The sequence below is a fragment of the Piliocolobus tephrosceles genome, chromosome 14 (genome assembly GCF_002776525.5).
Source record: "Piliocolobus tephrosceles isolate RC106 chromosome 14, ASM277652v3, whole genome shotgun sequence".
NCBI lineage: Eukaryota > Metazoa > Chordata > Mammalia > Primates > Cercopithecidae > Piliocolobus > Piliocolobus tephrosceles.
Window position 1 is genome coordinate 13,439,253 of NC_045447.1, and position 19,264 is coordinate 13,458,516.

A 19,264-nucleotide genomic window follows, 5' to 3' on the forward strand; every position below is an offset into this window, starting at 1 on the left:
ATGTCCTGACAAGAAGTTAGCATTTTATATAAGAAATTAAAAAATGCTTATTCCTCCACTTGGTTGCTTGACTGGTAAACAAAAGTGAAACCTTTTTTTTGTTTTGTTTTGCATTTGACTCTGAGCTAAGTGTTCCAACTCTTTAGAGGCAATGTTTATTGTTACAACTTCGATCCAGTGCCCAGAACTATGCTTCATGAGATCATTACAACTCTTTAAATTGTGTATTTACAGTGTGCAGTGATACTGACGAAATACACAATAGTAAACCAAAGGAAACATTTGGAAAGTCCCCTAGCATGATGCCAGACACACTAGATGCTTGGGGAAGGTTGGTTCTGCATTCCCCTCCTGTTAGTTTTCTATTTCTCTATCAACTTCTTGGTGAATTTGTGCCTTTACCCTCATGAGAGTAGGCTTATGCTGGCTTAGATCATTCAAATGTTTTCTTAATTCAAAAATGAGTGGCATTAATAGATTTGTGTTGTCAACAAAAATACTACATAAGTATATTCCACTCAATCCCTAGGCACCCACTATTCTCAGCAACACTCTGCTTTTGTATATAAATGGTGGGTTATAAAAGACTGCATGGAGGCATTATGGAATAGCACAGGCTTTGGGATCAGATCTAGGTTAAAACCCCAGCTCTGCCATGCAGTAATAGCAACTAACTTGTATTCAGCATATGTAGCTAAATTGTTATGTTCTTTATTTTGTGATGCCCTTGCTATGGGTCTATAACTATATTACCTTTAATTTTTTTTTTTTTTCTTCTTGGTAGAGAGGGGGTCTCCCTATGTTGCCCAGGCTAGTCTTGAACTCCTGGCTGAAGTGATCCTCCTATCTCAGCCTTCCAAAGCACTGGGATTACAAGCATAAGATTCTGTGCCCAGCCCAAACTTTTAAAAAAATTAATTTTGTTCATTCTTCTCTAGAACTTTTTTCCCCAGATGAGGAAATAGGCTTAGAGAGGATAAGTGACTTGTTTAAGGTTGCACAGGAGAGCTGGAACTTGAATCCCTAAAGGGCACACCAGAGTACATCTTTAGCCCTCTATTTTAAGCAATATTGGTTATTGTAGCTGTGTGACCCTGAACAAATTGAATTTTCTGAATCTTAAATTTCTGTGTCTAAAATAAGAGTATCAGACAGGGTTAATCTCAGTATTAAAAATAGCACACACAAAGCACCCAGTATCTGGTCCAAAGCTGCTTTTTATTAAGGGCTCATACTCATAGGCCATTTGTTCACATTCATTGTAGTTGGGAAGAATAATCCAAGGCAATGTGTAATTGCTAACATAGTGTAGATTTTGTAAGTACAACACATCTGGAGAAGGAAATGTTCGATGTAGGATGGAGTAATTGGCGAAAATACAGAGGAAGTGTGAATTAAATGTGGTCTGGAATGATGGGATTTGTGTCTTACAGAGTAAAAACAACCAGAGATCACTTGGACACAATGTGAAGACTTGAGGATCCTTTTTGGGAAGGCATAAGAAATGAATAGCTTCTGTTCTATTGACAATATCATATATATATCAGTGAGGATTGGTCAGTTATGAAAGATGCTAAAAAGCAGGCAATGGTTTTTTAATAAGGAATGTAATAAATGGATTTCAAGATTACTTCCCTAGTGAGTTGATGATCCCCCTTCGTCTGACACAAATTATTCTTGAGTTCTTTCCTCTGGCTTGATAATACGGGTGGAAACTGTTGGTTGAGATTGAGCTGATTTGTGGTTCTGTGACTAGGATTACATGAAATACTAATTTGGGGGGCCAACAGAGATTTGACATTTTTTCTTTGTCAAAGCAATTTTTCAAATCCTGCTACAATTTACCATCAGTATTACTTCATAAATGGAAAGTCATTTTACCATTAAAGATGTAGGTAGGACCATCTCAGAAGAAAAGACAGCTCTTTACACCAACACATTTGGTTTTATGAAAAACTAGTATCCTAATATTTGCCATTTATGGAGATCAATGAGAGATTTTCCCCACCCCAATGTTGACATGTACTACTCGAGGCTGTCATATTATTGAGGCATAAACGATGTTCTAATAAAGTGGAAGTGGCTTAAGAGAAAGTTTTATGCCTCCTCCCAACTCTGAACAGATGCTAAGAATTTACTAAACAAGTGCACACAGGAGTAGTGATTTAGAGAGGCCTTCCCACCTTCAAGAATTTTATAATACGTTAATGAGCTGAGTCTTATTTTCAAGGATGGCTTTGTTAAAGCAGAAGACGATGGGTAACTATGCTTATGAAAGGCAGTTTTGCATGCTTGTCTGTCAAAAAATACAGCAAAATTTATTTTAAAATTGATTAATTGGTGTAGAACTTGCAATGGTCACAGAATCAGGATGGTCGGCTTACATTCAGGGATTAAATTTGTCCAGGCCTTTCTTTTTCTTTTTTTTTTTTTTTTGAGACAGAGTCTCGCTCTGTTCCCCGGGCTGGAGTGCAGTGGCCGGATCTCAGCTCACTGCAAGCTCCGCCTCCCGGGTTTACGCCATTCTCCTGCCTCAGCCTCCTGCCTCAGCCTCCCGAGTAACTGGGACTACAGGCGCCCACCACCTCGCCCGGCTAGCTTTTTGTATTTTTTAGTAGAAACGGGGTTTCACCGTGTTAGCCAGGATGGTCTCGACCTCGTGATCCGCCCGTCTCGGCCTCCCAAAGTGCTGGGATTACAGGCTTGAGCCACCGCGCCCGGCCTTGTCCAGGTCTTTCAAAATGGAACACGTTGCTTTTAGTATGGCATTGGTTCTGTTTGCAGTACTGATTTTTCTTTCACGGTAATTAAAAAAAATCTTGCTTTCTTAAAAGCCTGCATCCAAGCTAGTGATCTTTTCTGCAGAGGATTGAGCATCTCAGCCATGCTTTATTTTGGTGGATTCTTACAGTTTTCTGGCTGGGTCCTTTTTGAAGGGTGGCTGTGAGCTGTGAGACAATTTCAGCAAGATATAGGGACAAGGATCGCATTCGAGGTGGCTTAAAAGGAAACACGTTTGTGAGAGTTGCCTCACTGTCTCACCTGCTAGAGGAAACTGGGAGATTTCAGGGTTTGTTTTCGGTCCTGGCGTGGTGCAGAGGTGGAGAGGCGCCAGCAGGTGTGTGGGATGCAGGACGCAAAGCCAGGAGAACCTGGGGCAGGTGTCTGGCGCCGGGGGTGCAGTTCCTATTTTTCGGCGCTTGGTGGCGCTCGGGTCTCCTCCGGCCCTGCTAGCAATCTCTAAGGCACCTCCGCCGCCACCTGCAGTCTCAACCAAACCTCTGGGTGGGCAGCGCGGGATGTGATGGGCCGAGCGTCCAATCGACTGACAGGTTTCCGTCCACACTACTGAACTAGCCAATGGGAGCCGAGGAGAGGCGCGGAGAAGGCGGGCCCCGCGGCAAGCCTGGCAGAGGCGCGAGGCCCTCCTCCCGCCTCTCCGCCTACTCCAGCCTCCGCCGCCTCAGCTTCCCGAGCGAGCCCTGCGGCCGCCGGAGCAGCTCCCGCGGCGGAGCAGGAGCCGGATGGTCAGAGGAGCCCGGCAGCCCCAGCAGCCGCGGAGTCGCCTGGCCCCCAGGTGGGGCGGGGGCTGGGTGGAGGCCGGGGTTGGGGATGGGGCGGGGGCCAGGGAGCGGGCCCAGGGGCAGCGGCTCGGGGCCGCGGAGCATTCGGGGCGCAGAGACCGGAGGGGCGGGGGGTGCAGGCTGGGGGGCTCTGGGGGGCGGCTGGAGGCGGCGGCGCGGGCTGGGCGCGATCTCATCCTCGAGGCCAGGTGAGAGGGGCGTGTGAGGGAAGGGGCGCCGAGGGGTGAGGCTGGCAGCGCGGGGCCGGGAGGGGCAAGGCGCGCGCGCCCCCGGAGGGGCCGTGGAATGCGGGGGTCGCCGGGCCCAGAGAGGCGGGGCGTGGAGAGGGCAGTGTACGGTCGGGAGCGGGTGGGCACAGGAAAGGGGAGGCTGGGGGAGCTTACGGGGGTGACGAGGCAGACAATGAGTAGGTGGAGGTGGGTGATTTCGGGGAGCTGGGCTGTGACGAGCAGGGGTTGAAGATGGGGTGAGGGACCAGGAAGGTTTGGGCTCAGGGGGAATTGGGGGAACGGTGAGTCCCAGGAGTGCTTGGTCTTGGTAAATAGGGGAAACAGGGCATAAGGCGTTTGTAAGGTCAGGTCTGGGCTAGGCGAGCCTGTGGTCCCAGAGGGTGGTCTGTTTAGTTCTTGACTGGCACGGTAGCGCCGGGAGATGTTTTCTTGTATATTACTTTTAGTTACTGTCTTATTTGTTTGGTCTGTAGACTGACTGGCACAGTGGAGAAACCGCCTCGAAAACGGAGAAGCAGGTAAGGCAGTGCCTTCCTATTTTGCTTCATGTTTTTCTTTTTGCTTGGCTGCACCTGTGCCGTACTGCATAATTGTACACTGTCAGTAGATGAAGTTTCTTATTTATCCCCTTTTTAAAAGAATATAACCACATGCATGATTTTTCTTTTGAGGACTTCAAATTATTACCTCTATAGTCGATTTTTTTTTTTTTTTGGTATCTAAGATAATGTGAAAAATCTTGAGAGATCCTACTTTTTTACTTTATGATGTTGTGTAAGCATCTCAGCTAGTTTTTTTTACCTTAGCCATAATTTCAGTTTCTCCAGCATCTCTGTTTAAAAACCTTATCTTGGCTGGGGTGGCTCATGCCTTCAATCCCATGAGGCGTGAGATCTGGGAGGCTGAGGCAGGAGGATCATTTGAGCCTGGGAGTTCAAGACCAGTCGGGGCAACAGAACAAGACTCCATCTCTATAAAAAATTGAAAAACTAGCCGGTCCCATAAATATATACATCTACTATGTACCCACAAAAACAAAAAATAAAATTAAAAAAAGCACAAAAACTAACTAGCTGAGCAGGTGTTGTGGACCTGTAGTCCCAGCTTCTCAAGAGGCTGAGATGGGAGGATTGCTTGAGCCCAGGAAGTCAAGGCTGCAGTGATGCAGTGAGCCGTAATCATGCCACTGCACTCCAGTGTGGGGGAACACAGCAAGACCCTGCCTCAAAAAATAAAAGAAACTAATTTTATTGAGCTTCTACTATGTGCCAAGCACTGTGTGCAAATGCTATATATGTATCTTCTCCTGCAATCCTCAAAGCACCCTAAGAGAATATGTAGTGTTGTCACTGTTTTACAGAAGAGGGAACTGTGACACAGAGGGGCCAAATATTTACCCAGAATCATGCATCTAGTAAAAGATAAAACCAGGATTTGAATCTAGACAGTCTGACTCCAGAGCTTAAGCTCCTAACTGTTATACCATAATGCTCCTAATAAATATACAATTGAAAGTAGGTTTTCTTATTGATTTATCTTTTGTCGTTGGACACTGTGTGGTTAACTCGAATGGTTGAACCTTAGAAAAACAGAAACAAAGAGTTTAGTCCACAAACAAAGTGAATTAGTCCTTGAGTAATGAAGATGAAGATATATTTATCACATAAACATTTTTGACTGCATTCCATGTGAGAGGTACTACATAGCAATTCTGTGTAGTCATTAGATGATTCCTTTTTCACAGATGTTGGCATTGGCCTAGAGAAAGTAAGCTACTGTAGTTATGTGACCAGTAGGACTATTTTCGTAGTTAATATCTGGCAAGTTATTGATGTTAATAGACAGAAAATCTCAACAGTAAATAGACACGAAATGCTGATGGTGGAAGTGCCAACAGAGTTTCTTTGTCACACTTTAGGCCTGTGCTGTCCAATCCAGTAGCCATATGCAGGTGAGCACTCAAAATGCATCTAGCATGACTGAGGAACTAAATTTTTAATTTTATTTAATTGTAATTAAATTAACTTGACAAACTGCTACTTGATCACCTATTGGAAAACGTTCAAGTATGTTTTGAACAACTTGGGTATGTGAGTCTGTATTTTTCATCTGTCATTTTATGAAATCTAAATATATATCAAATATGTCCAATGAGAATTGAGTGTCTGAAATAAGTATAAAATACACACTAGATTTCAAGTTAGTGCAAAAATCAAATACATAAAATTTCTCAGTAACTTTTTATATTGATGACATAGTGAAATAATATTTTAGGTATATTAGATTAAACACTTTTTTTTTTTTTTTTTTTTTTTTTTGAGACAGGGTCTGGCTCTGTCACCCAGGCTGGAGTGCAGTGGTGCAATCTCAGTGTACTGCAACCTCCACCTTCTGGGCTCAAGCCATCCAGCCAGTACAGCCTCTGGAGTAGCTGGAACTACAGGCGCCTGACACCTCACCCAGCTCTTTTTTTTTTTTCTGTAGAGACAAGATTTGGTCATGTTGCCCAGGCTGGTCTCAAACTCCTGGGCTCAAATGATCCAATCACCTTGGCCTCCCAAAGTGCTGGAATTACAAGTGTGAGCTGCCATGCCTGGCTGTAAATAAAATTGTTACTAAAATTATTTTCACTTATTTTTTCCTGAGACAAAGTCTTACTTTTTTGCCCAGACTGGAGTGATGTGATCTTGACTCACTGCAATCTCTGCCTCCTGGGTTCAAGCAATTCTCTTTCCTCAGCCTCCCGATTAGCTGGGATTACAGGCGCCCACCACCATGCCCGGCTAATTTTTGTATTTTTAGTAGAGACAGGGTTTCAACATATTGGCCAGGCTGGTCTCGAACTCCTGGTCTCAAGTGATCTGCCTGACTAGGCCTCCCAAAGTGCTGGGATTACAGGTGTGAGCCACTGGGCCTGGCTTTCACTTATTTCTTTTTCCTTTTTATTTTTCTTCTGAGACAGGGCCTGGCTCTGTTGTCCAGGCCGAAGTGAAGTGGCACAATCACAGCTCACTGCAGCCTTGTCCTGGTAATCCTTCCACCTCAGCCTCCCAAGTACCTGGGACTACAGATGTGCACCACCATGCCAGGCTAATTTTTTGTTTTTTGTTAGAGACGGGGTCTCACTATGTTGCTCAGGCTGGTCTCAAACTCCTATGCTCAAGTGATGCTCTAGCCTTGGCCTCCCAAAGTGCTAGGATTATAGGCGTGAGCCACCATACCCAGCCTTTCTTTTTATTTTCCTATTATGGCTACTAGAAAATTAAAAGCTACATACATGTAACTTGCATTGCATTTATTTGCATTGTATTTCTTTTGGATAGTTTAACTCTCATTACCCTACTGCCAGACTCTTCCGTAGCCTTCTGACTGGTTTCCCTACCTTGAATCTGTAATTCCCTCCCTGTACTGTGCAAATCGATCTTGTAATTCTTATGCTTAGGATCCTTCTGTGCTTCCTCATTGCTTATTGAACATCATTCAGACTTTTAGCCTAATCATATAAAAAGATTGCCTTCATTTGACTTCTTCATACTTTCCCAGCCACAGTTAATACTTTGGCCATAGCAATTTTCAATGATGGAACTATTAAATGTCTACTTTTAAATGATTTAACTTTCTGGTGAACCTTCAAGATGAATTAATTGCCAAATGTAACTCTGTGCTCCATTTGCCGTTCCCAGAACTTACGTTCCCTCTTTGCTTTGGTTTTTTGTTTTTAGGGTTTTTTTTTTTTTTTTTTAAAGACAGGGTCTCACTCCAGTCCAGGCTAGAGTGCAGTGGTGTGATCATGGCTCACTGGAGCCTCGACTTCTCGGGCCCAGGTGATTTCCCACCTCAGCCTCCCAAGTAGCTGGGACTACAGATGTACACCACTATGCCCAGCTAATGTTTGCCTTTTTTGTAGAGGTGGGGTTTTATCTTGTTGCCCAGGCTGGTCGTGAACTCCTGGGCTCAAGCGATCCGCCTTCCTCAGCCTCTCAAAGTGCTGGGATTATAGGCGTCAGCCACCGTACCTGGGCTGCTTTGGGTTTTTGTATGTGATTTTTCTCTCTGGAATACTTTCTCCTTGCTCCTTGACAAGCCCCCTCGTTTAAGACTTTGCTCAGTGAGGGCTTCCCCTCACCCCCGCTCTGCTCCACCTTATTGGGTCCTGTCATGGCCTGTACATACACTTACATGAAATGGTCTGGGCTGAATTTGAATTCAGCTCTGTCAAATGTAGTTTGCAAGATCATGTGCAAGTTAATAAGCCTGTCTCTGCCTCAGTTTCCTCATCTATGTAGTAGAAGTAATAGTTCGGCTGGGTGCGGTGGCTCACGCCTGTAATCCCAGCACTTTGGGAGGCCGAGGTGGGCAGATCACCTGAGGTTGGGAGTTTGAGACCAGCCTGACCAATATGGAGAAACCCTGTTTCTACTAAAAATACAAAATCGACTGGGCGTGGTAGCGCATGTCTGCAATCCCAGCTACTCGGGAGGCTGAAGCGGGAGAATTGCTTGAACCCAGGAGGTGGAGGTTGTGGTGAGCTGAGATTGCGCCATTGCATTCCAGCCTGGGCAACAAGAGCAAAACTCTTTCTCAAAAAAAAAAAGAAATAATTGTTCGACTTCCCTAAGGTTGTAAGGTGCCTAGGATAGTGCCTGGCACATAGAAGATACACAATAAATTTTAGATTAAAAAGCACCCATCACATATCTTTTATTTCCCACTTCTTTTCAAAATGAGATGATTAAAAATAAAGGCCAAGAAGAAATGAAAGAAGCAGATAAAGCCAGTGGCAGAATTAGTACATAGACCAGAAAGTCCTGCATCATTGCTAATGGTTGCTTTGGTGTTTGGCTCTGAGTTTTCTGGAGTAAAATGAAGAAGAAAATAAAGTTCAATTTTCAGATTCATGGTATGTCTAAAATCAAGCATATGTTATGAGTTTTTAAAGATTGCTTCTTGGCCAGGTGTGGTGGCTCACGTCTGTAATCCCAGCACTTTGGGAGGCTGAGGCGGGTGGATCTCCTGAGGTCAGGAGTTTGAGACCAATCTGGCCAACATGACAAAACCCCATCTCTACTAAAAATAGAAAAAAATTAGCTGGGCATGGTGGCGCATTCCTGTAATCCCAGCTACTCGGGGGGCTGAGGTCGGAGAATCTTTTGAACCTGGGAGGCAAAGGTTGCGGTAAGCCGAGATTGTGCCACTACACTCCAGCCAGGGCGACAGAGTGAGACTCCGTCTTAAGTAAATAAATAAAGATTGCTTCTTATACTTCTCAATCCAAGTTGAGTTATTGCCAGTGAACGGTCTCTGCAGGGCCAAAGCAATGTGGTTTTGGTATATGGCTCTCTGATGGTTTGGCTTGATTCAGAGGTAAAGATGGATGCATACACCATGGGGACTATATGTATTTTGTTCACTGTTTATCCCCAGCAGCTAGAATAGCATCTGGCACATAGAGAACAGTTTATTGAATTTTTGAGTGAACACATCCTTAAGTAATTCTCCAGGAATTTAAGTAAGCATCAGGTCGCAATGAGTTTAAGTTTATTTTCTCCGTCCAGAATCATGAGGCTACATACTCTGCATGCCTGATTTAGATCAGATCCTGATCATGTCAGGATTTTGACCTGAATGGACAACCAGCATACATATGTAAAGGTCCTATGGGCAGGACCAAGATTTTCCTCAGAAAACAGTGCAGGGGTAGAAAACAAAATGTACAGTTAAGACCCCAAAGATGAATTATAGAATAAGAATGTAGTGGTTGTAGCTAGATAGTTAGAAAAATAGGTGTTAGGCCGGGCGTGGTGGCCCATGCCTATAATCCCAGCACTTTGGGAGGCCGAGGCGGGTGAATCATGAGGTCAGGAGTTCGAGACCAGCCTGACCAAGATTGTGAAACTCCATCTCTACTAAAAATACGAAAGTTAGCCAGGCACCGTGGCACATGCCTGTAATCCCAGTTACTCGAGAGGTTGAGGCAGGAGAATCACTTGAACCTGGGAGGCAGAGGTTGCAGTGGAATGTAGATCGCTGCACTCTAGCCTGGGCGACAGAGCAAGACTCCATCTCAAAAAAAAAAAAAAAAAAAGGTATTAGTTGCCAGTCATGGTGGCTCACACCTGTAATCCTAGCACTTTGGGAGGCCGAGGCTGGCAGATCACGAGGTCAGGAGTTTGAGACCAGCCTGGTCAACATAGTGAAACTGTCTCTACTAAAAGTACAAAAATTAGCCAGGCGTGGTGGCAGGTGCCTGTAATCCCAGCTACTCGGGAGGCTGGGGCAGGAGAATTGCTTCAACCTGGGAGGCAGCGGTTGCAGTGAGCTGAGACCACGCCATTGCACTCCAGTCCGGGCAACAGAGCGAGACTCCATCTCAAAAAACAAAAAACAAAACAAAAAAAGACAGAAAGGTATTAGTATCAGTTTTATATTGTGGCCATAGAAATTCTGAATATCAAATGATACAAATTCCTGGTAAACACTTCAAGATAAATTAATTGAGGCAGATGAATAGTGTGAGCCCAAGAGTTTGAGACCAGCCTGGGCAACATGGTGAAACCACATCTCTACCAAAAATACAAAAATTAGCCAGGTATGGTGGTACACGCCTGTAGTCCCAGCTACTTGGGAGGCTGAGGTGAGAGGATCAGCGGAGCCTGGGAGGTGGAGGCTGCAGTGAGCCATGATTGCACCACTGCCCTCCAGCCTGGGCAACAGTGAAAACCTGTCTCAAAAAAAAAAAAGGTAAGTTAATTGTTGAATGTAGCCTTGAGTAACTGATTGAATGGGTCTGCTATGTAGAGTTGTTGACAATTATGTTACATATGTAGTACATTTTAGAAAAGCAGTTGACAGAATTATTATTATTATTTTTTGAGATGGAGCTTTGCTTGTTGCCCAGGCTAGAGTGCAGTGGTGTGATCTTGGCTTACCGCAGCCTCCGCCTCCTGGGTTCAAGTGATTCTTCTGCCTCAGCTTCCCAAGTATCTGGGATTACAGACATGCGCCACCATGTCCAGCTAATTTTGTATTTTTAGTAGAGATGGGTTTCTCCATGTTGGTCAGGCTGGTCTTGAACTCCTGACCTCAGGCGATCCACTTGCCTTGGCCTCTCAAAGTGCTGGGATTATAGGCGTGAGCCACCATGCCCAGCCCAGAATTAGGATTTTTTAAATTTTTATTTATTTTCGAGATGGAATCTTGCTCTGTTGCTCAGACTGGAGTGCAGTCGTGCTATCTCGGCTCACGGCAAACCTCTGCCTCCTGGGTTCAAGTGATTCTTGTGCCTCTGCCGCCCGAATACCTGATGTTAAAGGGGTGCACCACCACATCCAGCTAATTTTTTATATTTTTAGTGGGGGGGGGGATTTCCCCATGGTGGCTAGGCTGATCTTGAACTCCTGGCCTCAAGTGATCCACCTGCCTCGGCCTCCCAAAGTGTTGGGATTACAGGCGTAAGCTATCATGCCTGACCTAAAATTATGATTTTTATTTTAGGATATTGATGTTAAATAATTCTTCTTGACAGGTGTTAGTGGCTGAGTTATCTTTTGAGGACATTTCTAGTGCAGACCAAACTGTAAGACAGTTTATGAAAAACGAAGACAGTTGGAGATAAGAACCTCATGCACTATGATTATTTCTTTGTATCTTTTTCCCCTTAAAACTTTTATTTCCGCATCATAGTTCATCTTTGCACCCTTAGTACTGAGGGGAGCTCAGTAAAACTAGTGAACCAGTAAATGAATTGGTGGCAAGAGGAGTTAGTGTGGGATGGGTGTGATATTTAATGCCCCTGAAAAACTGCACTGAACTGAAAGGAGTTTTAAGATTAGGAAACTTTAGCCTGTAATCCCAGCACTTCGGGAGGCTGAGGTGAGCAGATCACCTAAGGTCGGGAGTTTGAGACCAGCCTGACCAACATGGAGAAACCCTGTCTCTACTAAAAATACAAAATTAGCCTGGCATGGTGGCACATGCCTATAATCCTGGCTACTCAGGAGGCTGATGCAGGAGAATCACTTGAACCCGGGAGGTAGAGGTTGCAGTGAGCTGAGATTGCGCCATTGCACTCTAGCCTGGGCAACAAGAGCAAAACTCCGTCTCAAAAAAAAAAAAAAGAAAAAAAAAAAAATAGAAAACTTGGTCTCTATGTTCTTTTGGAAAATTCTGGAGTCCAGGATGTCTGTTAATAATGTTTGGGTTATGAGTTAGAGAATCCTTTCTGGTCCTATTAAGAACAAGATCCAGCCGGTGCGATGGCTCAAGCCTATAATCCCAGCACTTTGGGAGGCCGAGACAGGCGGATCACAAGGTCAGGAGATCCAGGCTAACACGGTGAAAACCCATCTCTACTAAAAAATAAAAAATAAAAATAAAAAAAAAAAATGGCTGGGCGAGGTGGCAGGCGCCTGTAGTCTGAGTTACTCGGGAGGCTAAGGCAGAAGAATGGCGTAAACCCGAGAGGCAGAGTTTGCAGTGAGCTGAGATCCGGCCACACTGCACCCCAGCCTGGGCGACAGAGCGAGACTCCGTCTCAAAAAAAAAAAAGAACAAGATCCATTTGTTTGGATAGGATTCACATTGATGAAAGCTTTACTGTACGATTTGGGGGATTTTCTTTTTTTTCTGTTATATATTTAAAGCAAAGGGATCCGGGCGTTTTGTTGTTGTATGTAATTTGTTTAAGGAACATTTGAATGCTTTCTAGTTCTGAGTTCTAGGGGTATAGATATGAGTGAGGTGGCCCTTGCTGGGGGAAATCTCATGTATTAATGGGAAGACAGACACTGAAATATGAGATAGTGTAATGACTTTGTATATATACAAAGGTTTACACAGTATATACAAAGGGTTTTTAGGAATTCTGCATACCAGTAGTGAGGGCAGTTTCTGCAGTCATTTATCTAAGCCTTGAAGGTTTAGAAGGTTAATTTGGTGGTAGTGTGACGATTGAAATGACAAGAGATGACAGCCTAGATGTAGACTGACTAATAATGAGGTCTTGGGTGAACTAAATTGAGCACCTGAACCAAGATAGTGTCAGGAGTGGAAAGAATGATGTTTCACAGCTTGGGCTGTGGTGTCAGACTAAGTGGTGGTTCTCAACTAATGAGGGTTTTGCCTCCTAAGGGACATTTGACAATGTCTGTAGACATTTTGGGTTGTTACAACTTAGAGCACTTAGTGGGTAGTGGCCAGGTATGCTGCCACACGTCCTAAAATGCATGGAACAGCATCCTAATCTAAGAGTTCCCCAGCTCAAAATATCATTAGTGCTGAGGCTGAGAAATCCTGAATTAGAGTTGGAATCCTAGCCAACTGTCCTCACCAATACTTGGTCTTGTGATTCTTTTTTTTTTTTTTTTTTTTTGAGGCGGAGTCTTGCTCTGTCGCCGGGACTGGAGTGCAGTGGCCGGATCTCAGCTCACTGCAAGCTCCGCCTCCCGGGTTTACGCCATTCTCCTGCCTCAGCCTCCCGAGTAGCTGAGACTACAGGCGCCTGCCACCTCGCCCAGCTAGTTTTTTTTTTGTATTTTTAGTAGAGACGGGGTTTCACCGTGTTAGCCAGGATGGTCTCGATCATCTGACCTCATGATCCGCCCGTCTCGGCCTCCCAAAGTGCTGGGATTACAGGCTTGAGCCACCGCGCCCGGCCGTGATTCTTTTTTTTTTTTTAAACAGGTCTATAGAGGTACAATTGGTATACAGCGAGCTGTACATATTTGAAGTGTACAGTTAGATAAATTTTGAAATAGATGTATACCCTTGAAACCACCACCATTGTTTGCCATTCTGTGGGTGTACAGTGGTACGTGTCATTGTGGTTTTCATTTGCCTTTCCCTGATGACTAATGGTGTTGAGTATCTTTTCATGTGCTAATTTGCCATTCATATAACTTAGTGAAGTGTCCAGATCTTTTGCTCACTTTTTGTCAGTTGTTTGTCTTCTTATATAGTTGTAAGAGTTATTTATGTATTCTAAAAACAAAATTTAAAAAAGCAAATTCTTTTTTTTTTTTGAGATGAAGTCTCGCTTTATCACCCAGGCTGGAGTGCAGTGGTTCAATCTTGTCTCACTGCAACCTCTGCCTCCCGGGTTCAAGTGATTCTTCTGCCTCAGCCTCTGTAGTAGCTGTGATTAAGGTGCCTGCTACCACACCCGGTGAATTTTTGAATTTTTAGTAGAGCTGGGGTTTCACCATGTTGCCTAGGCTGGTCTCGAACTCCTGACCTCAAGTGATCTGCCCACATCGGCCTCCCCAAAGTGCTAGGATTACAGGCATGAGCCACTGTGCCTGGCCACAAATTTGTTACAAGGTATATATTTTGCTGATATTTTCTCCCATATATGGCTTGCCTTTTACTTTTCTCCACAGTATCTTGAGATGCTTGTAGCTTGAATAATAGGTTGGATGGGAATGCTTTTATTTATTTATTTAGTTTTGAGACAGAGTCTCAGTCTGTTGCCCAGGCTGGAGTGCAGTGGCACAATCTTGGCTCACTGCAACCTCTGCCTCCCGAGTTCAAGTGATTCTCCTGCCTTAGACTCCTGAGTAGCTGGGATTACAGGCGTGTGCCACCACGCCCGGCTAATTTGTATTTTTAGTAGAGATGGGGCTTCAGCATGTTGGTCAGGCTGGTCTCGAACTCCTGTCCTCTCGATCCACCCACTTTGGCCTCCCAAAGTGCTGGGATTATAGGCATGAGCCATTGCACCGGCCTGAGAACGCTTTTTTTTTTTTTTGAGACGGGGTCTCGCTCTGTCGCCCAGGCTGGAGTGCAGTGGCTGGATCTCAGCTCACTGCAAGCTCCGCCTCCTGGCTAACACGGTGAAACCCCGTCTCTACTAAAAAATACAAAAAAAAAAAAAAAAAAAAAACTAGCCGGGCGAGGTGGTGGGTGCCTGTAGTCCCAGCTACTTGGGAGGCTGAGGCAGGAGAATTACAGGCGTGAGCCACCGGAGAATGCTTTTAATTGAGACAGCAGACACAGGAGCAAGAGCAAGTTTGGGACGGTAAGAACATGAGTTTATTTTGGCTATATGGATCGTGAGGTGCTTCAATGAACTGTTTCTAACCAGGCAGTTAAAAATATGTGTGTTTTGCAAAGAAGCAAGTTAAGGGCTTCAGGTATAGATTTTAAAGCATTCAGCAAACACTTGGTGATCCAAGTCATGCAAATGAATGGAATGGCTGGGTACAGTGGCTCACACCTGTAATCCCAGCACTTTGGATGGCCGAGGTGGGTGGATCACAAGGTCAGGAGTTCGAGACCAGCCTGGCTAACATGTTGAAACCCTTTCTCTGCTAGAAATACAAAAACTAGCCAGGCATGGTGGCATGTGCCTATAATCCCAGCTACTCAGGAGGCTGAAGCAGGAGAATTGCTTATACCCAGGAGGTGGACGTTGCAGTGAGCCAAGATCGTGCCACTACACCTTAGCCTGGGTGACAAAGCAAGATGCTGTCTCAAAAAAAAAAAAAAAAAAAAAAGGAAAAAAGAAAAGAAAATGAATGGGATGACCTGTCGAAAGCATATTGAGTGAAATGTGGAGAAACAGAGTATTACAGTAACACGGTGTGAAAATAGACCAAACTGCTTTCTCACATTTGGGTGTTATCTCTTTCTCTGTAGTGTTATCTGTTCACTGCAGGGTATTTCTGCAGGTAGCCATCAGACAGGTAGTGTTTATCTCTCGGAGTTTAGATCTCTATAGTGTTTGCTGAGAAACAGGTTCTGAAGATAGTTTTGTGGAAAACTAGAACACTTTTCTAATCTACACTGAAACACAGGACTGTTCTATAGTTACAGAGCTTGTGGTAGGTGGGCCTCAGCAACGTCCCTATAGCAAATGTAGTGGTTTTGGTAAAGCTGTTTCTTGTCAGTGAAAACCTAGGGCATAGAGCCACAATTCAATTCTGTAAAAGCAGACTGCAGGGCCAAGATAGCATGGTCAATGTATGCAGCATTTTCACGGTAATATTTTGTTCAAGAATGAAACCTGGAAGAGTCAAGCAGTGATTTTCAAGGGCATTCAAAAAGAGCTCACAGGTCCCTTGGGACTCATTCAAGGGCTTCCTGGAGGGTAGAGTGCCAGGAGTTGCCAGAGGGAGGTTAACAAGCCTAGCCTCAGGCTCTGCTCCTATGTTTTATGTATGTATGTATGTTTATTTTTATTTGTTTATTTATTTTGAGACGGAGTCTTGCTCTGTTGCCCAGGCTGGAGTGCAATGACACAATCTTGGCTCACTGCAACGTCCGCCTCCCAGGGTCAAGCAGTTCTCCCTCCTCAGCCTCCCGAGTAGCTGGGATTACAGGTAACTCCCATCATGCCTGGCTAATTTTTTTTTGTATTTTTGTAGAGATGGCATTTCACAATGTTGGCCAGGCTGGTCTCGAACTCCTGACCTCAGGTGATCCGCCCGCCTTGGCCTCCCAAAGTGCTGGGATTACAGGTGTGAGCCACCATGCTCAGCTGGTATGTTTATTTTTAATTTGGAAAATTTCAAATACACACCAGCTTAGAATACGACAGTGAGCCTAAATTGTTTATCACCAGCTTCAACAATTCTCAACTCAGTCATGTTTTGTCTTTATACCCCCAACTTTACCTATAATATGTTCCATACATCATATTCATATTCATCTATAAATATTTCAGTGTGTATTCTTGAAGTATAAGGCTTCATTTAGAATACATAAGCACACTACCATTAACAGTAACTTGAAAATTAACCGTATTCCCAGCTGGGTGTGGTGGCCCACGCCTGTAATCCCAACACTTTGGGAAGTCGAGGTGGGACAATCGCTTGAGCAAGGAGTTCCAGACCAGCCTGGGCAACATAGCCAGACCTTATCTCTAGTTAAAAAAAAAAAAAAAATTAGCTGTGTCTGGTGTTGTGTGCCCATAGTCTCAGCTGCTCAACAGGCTGAGTTGGGAGGATTGCTTGAGCCCAGGAATTTGAGGCTGCAGTGAGCTATCATAGTGCCATTGCACTCCAGCCAGGGTGACGGAACAAGACCCTGTCTCCCGCCTCAAGAAAAAAATTTAAAAACCAATATTCCCTTAATATCCATGTTTAGATTTCCACAATTGGGTTTTTTTTTTTTTTTTTTTTAACACGGAGTCTTGCTATAGTTGCCTAGGCTGGAGTGCAATGGCACAATCTCGGCCCACTGCAACCTCCACCTCCTGGGCTCAAGTGATTCTCCTGCCTCAGCCTCCCGAGTAGCTGAGGCGCGTGCCACTATGTCTCGCTAATTTTTGTATTTTCAGTAGAGATGGGGTTTCACCATGCTGGCCAGGCTGGTCTTGAACTCCTGACCTTAGGTGATCCGCCCACCTCGGCCTCCCAAAGTGTTGGGATTACAGGCATGAGCCACCGCGCCCAGTGCTAATAATTAAAAAAAAAAAAAAAAATCTGTTTATTAGCTGGGCGTGGTGGGCTTGCACCGGTAGTCCCAGGTATTTGGGAGGCCGAGGTAGGAGGATCACTTGAGCCCAGGAGTGGGTTAATGCCCAGCCTGCACAATATAGTAAGACCTCTGTCTCAAAAAAACAAAAAACAAAAAAAAAAACCTGTTCAAACCAGGATCCAGATAAGGTTCATAACTTGTAAATAGTTGAGTGGCTCTTAAGTCTTTTTTAGTCTATAGCTTTTCCACTCATTTTTCCTGTGCTATTTATTTTTTGAAGAAAGCATGTTCATTTTTAAGAGTTTTCCAGTCTTGGCCAGGCACAGTGGGTCACACCTGTAATCCCAGTACTTTGGGAGGCTGAGGCGGCGGATCACGAGGTCAGGTCTCTACTAAAATACAAAAAAAAAAAATTAGCTGGGCTTGGTGGTGTGCAGCTATAGTCCCAGCTACCCAGGAGGCTGAGCCAGGGGAATCGCTCTAACCCAGGAGGTAGAGGTTGCAGTGGAACTGAGATTGTGCCACTGCACTCCAGCCTGACGACAGAGCAAGACTGCGTCTCAAAGAAAAAAAAAGAGTTTTTCAGTCTGAATTTTTAATTTTTAAAAAAGTTAATATATAATTTACATAGGGTGAAATTCACCTGTTTTAGTTCTTTGAGTTTTGAGAAACGTAGTTGTGTAATCAAAACTATAATCATGATATAGAACAGTTCCATCACTCCCCAAAATTCCCTTCTGTCCCCCCTGACCAATTGGCAACCACTGACCAGTTTTTCCACAGTCTGAATTTTGCTGACTTTATGACCCCATAGTATCACTTAGCATGTTTCTCTGTTCTGTTTGTGTCTCGTAAATTGAGAGTTAATTTTTTTTGTTTGTTTGTTTTAAGAATACTTTGGCTGAACGTGGTGGCTCATGCCTGTAGTCGCAGCACTTTGGGAGGCCGAGGCGGGTGGATCATCTGAGGTCAGGAGTTTGAAACCAGCCTGGCCAACATGGCGAAACCCCGTCTCTACTAAAAATACAAAAATTAGCCGGATAATCCCAGCTACTCGGGAGGCTGAGGCAGGAGAATCACTTGAACCCAGGAGGTAGAGGTTACAGTGAGCCAAGATTGTGCCCCTGCACTCCACCCTGGGCAACAGAGCAAGACTCCGTCTCAAAAAAAAAAAAAAAAAAAGAAAAAAGTGCTTCATAGAAAGTGTGAACTTTCATGAAAGCTCCTCTTTTTTGTGTTAGGAACCCACAGTAATCGTTATCTAGATTTATGAATTCATTAGGGGTTGCAAATGTTGAAATTCTAATTGTTTCACCCCTGCGCGGTGGCTCACAACTGTAATCCCAGCACTTTGGGAGGCTGAGGCTGATGGATCACCTGAGGACAGGAGTTCAAAACCAGCCTGGCCAACATGGTGAAACCCTATCTCTACTGAGAATACAAAAATCATCCAGGTGTGGTGGCACATGCCTGTAATCCCAGCTACTTGGTAGACTGATGCAGGAGAATTGCTTGAACCCAGGAGGTAGAGGTTGCAGTGAGCCGAGATCACGCCACTGTACTCCAGCCTGGGTGACAGAGTGAGGCTCTGTTTCAAAAAAAAAAAAGAAGGAAAGAAATTCTAATTCTTTCCTTCTTTTTATTTTTTTTAAGTTGGAATCTGTGTGATCTCAGCTCACTGCAACTTCTGCCTCCTGGGTTCAAGCGATTCTCCTGCCTCAGCCAACTGAGTAGTTAGGATTACAGGTGTGCACCACCACTCCTGGGTAACTTTTGTATTTTTAGTAGAGACGGGGTTTCACCATGTTAACTAGGCTGGTCTCGAACTCCTGACCTCAAGTGATCTGCCCTCCTCAGCTTCTCAAAGTGCTAGGACTACAGGCGTGAGTGCCACTGTGCCTGGCTCATTCCCTCTTCATTATTAGCTGGAATACTTCCAGAAAGAGACATTTTCCTTACTGACTTAAACATTCTTTTGAATTTTATTTATTTATTTATGAGAGGGAGTTTTGCTCTTGTCACTCAGGCTGGAGT

The 19,264-nt window shown here is 44.5% G+C and overlaps 1 protein-coding gene across 1 annotated transcript in view; it reads left to right on the plus strand.

The window, feature by feature from the left end:
• The first annotated feature begins 3,408 nt into the window (after positions 1–3,408).
• Positions 3,409–19,264, plus strand: part of SCAI (suppressor of cancer cell invasion) — a 190,555-nt gene continuing 174,699 nt past the window's right edge. The window contains exons 1-2 of the mRNA XM_023217161.1: positions 3,409–3,577; positions 4,288–4,332. Of these exons, the coding sequence (XP_023072929.1) occupies positions 3,525–3,577; positions 4,288–4,332 (98 nt within the window). The 5' untranslated portion in view covers positions 3,409–3,524. The remainder of the gene's footprint in view (positions 3,578–4,287; positions 4,333–19,264) is intronic.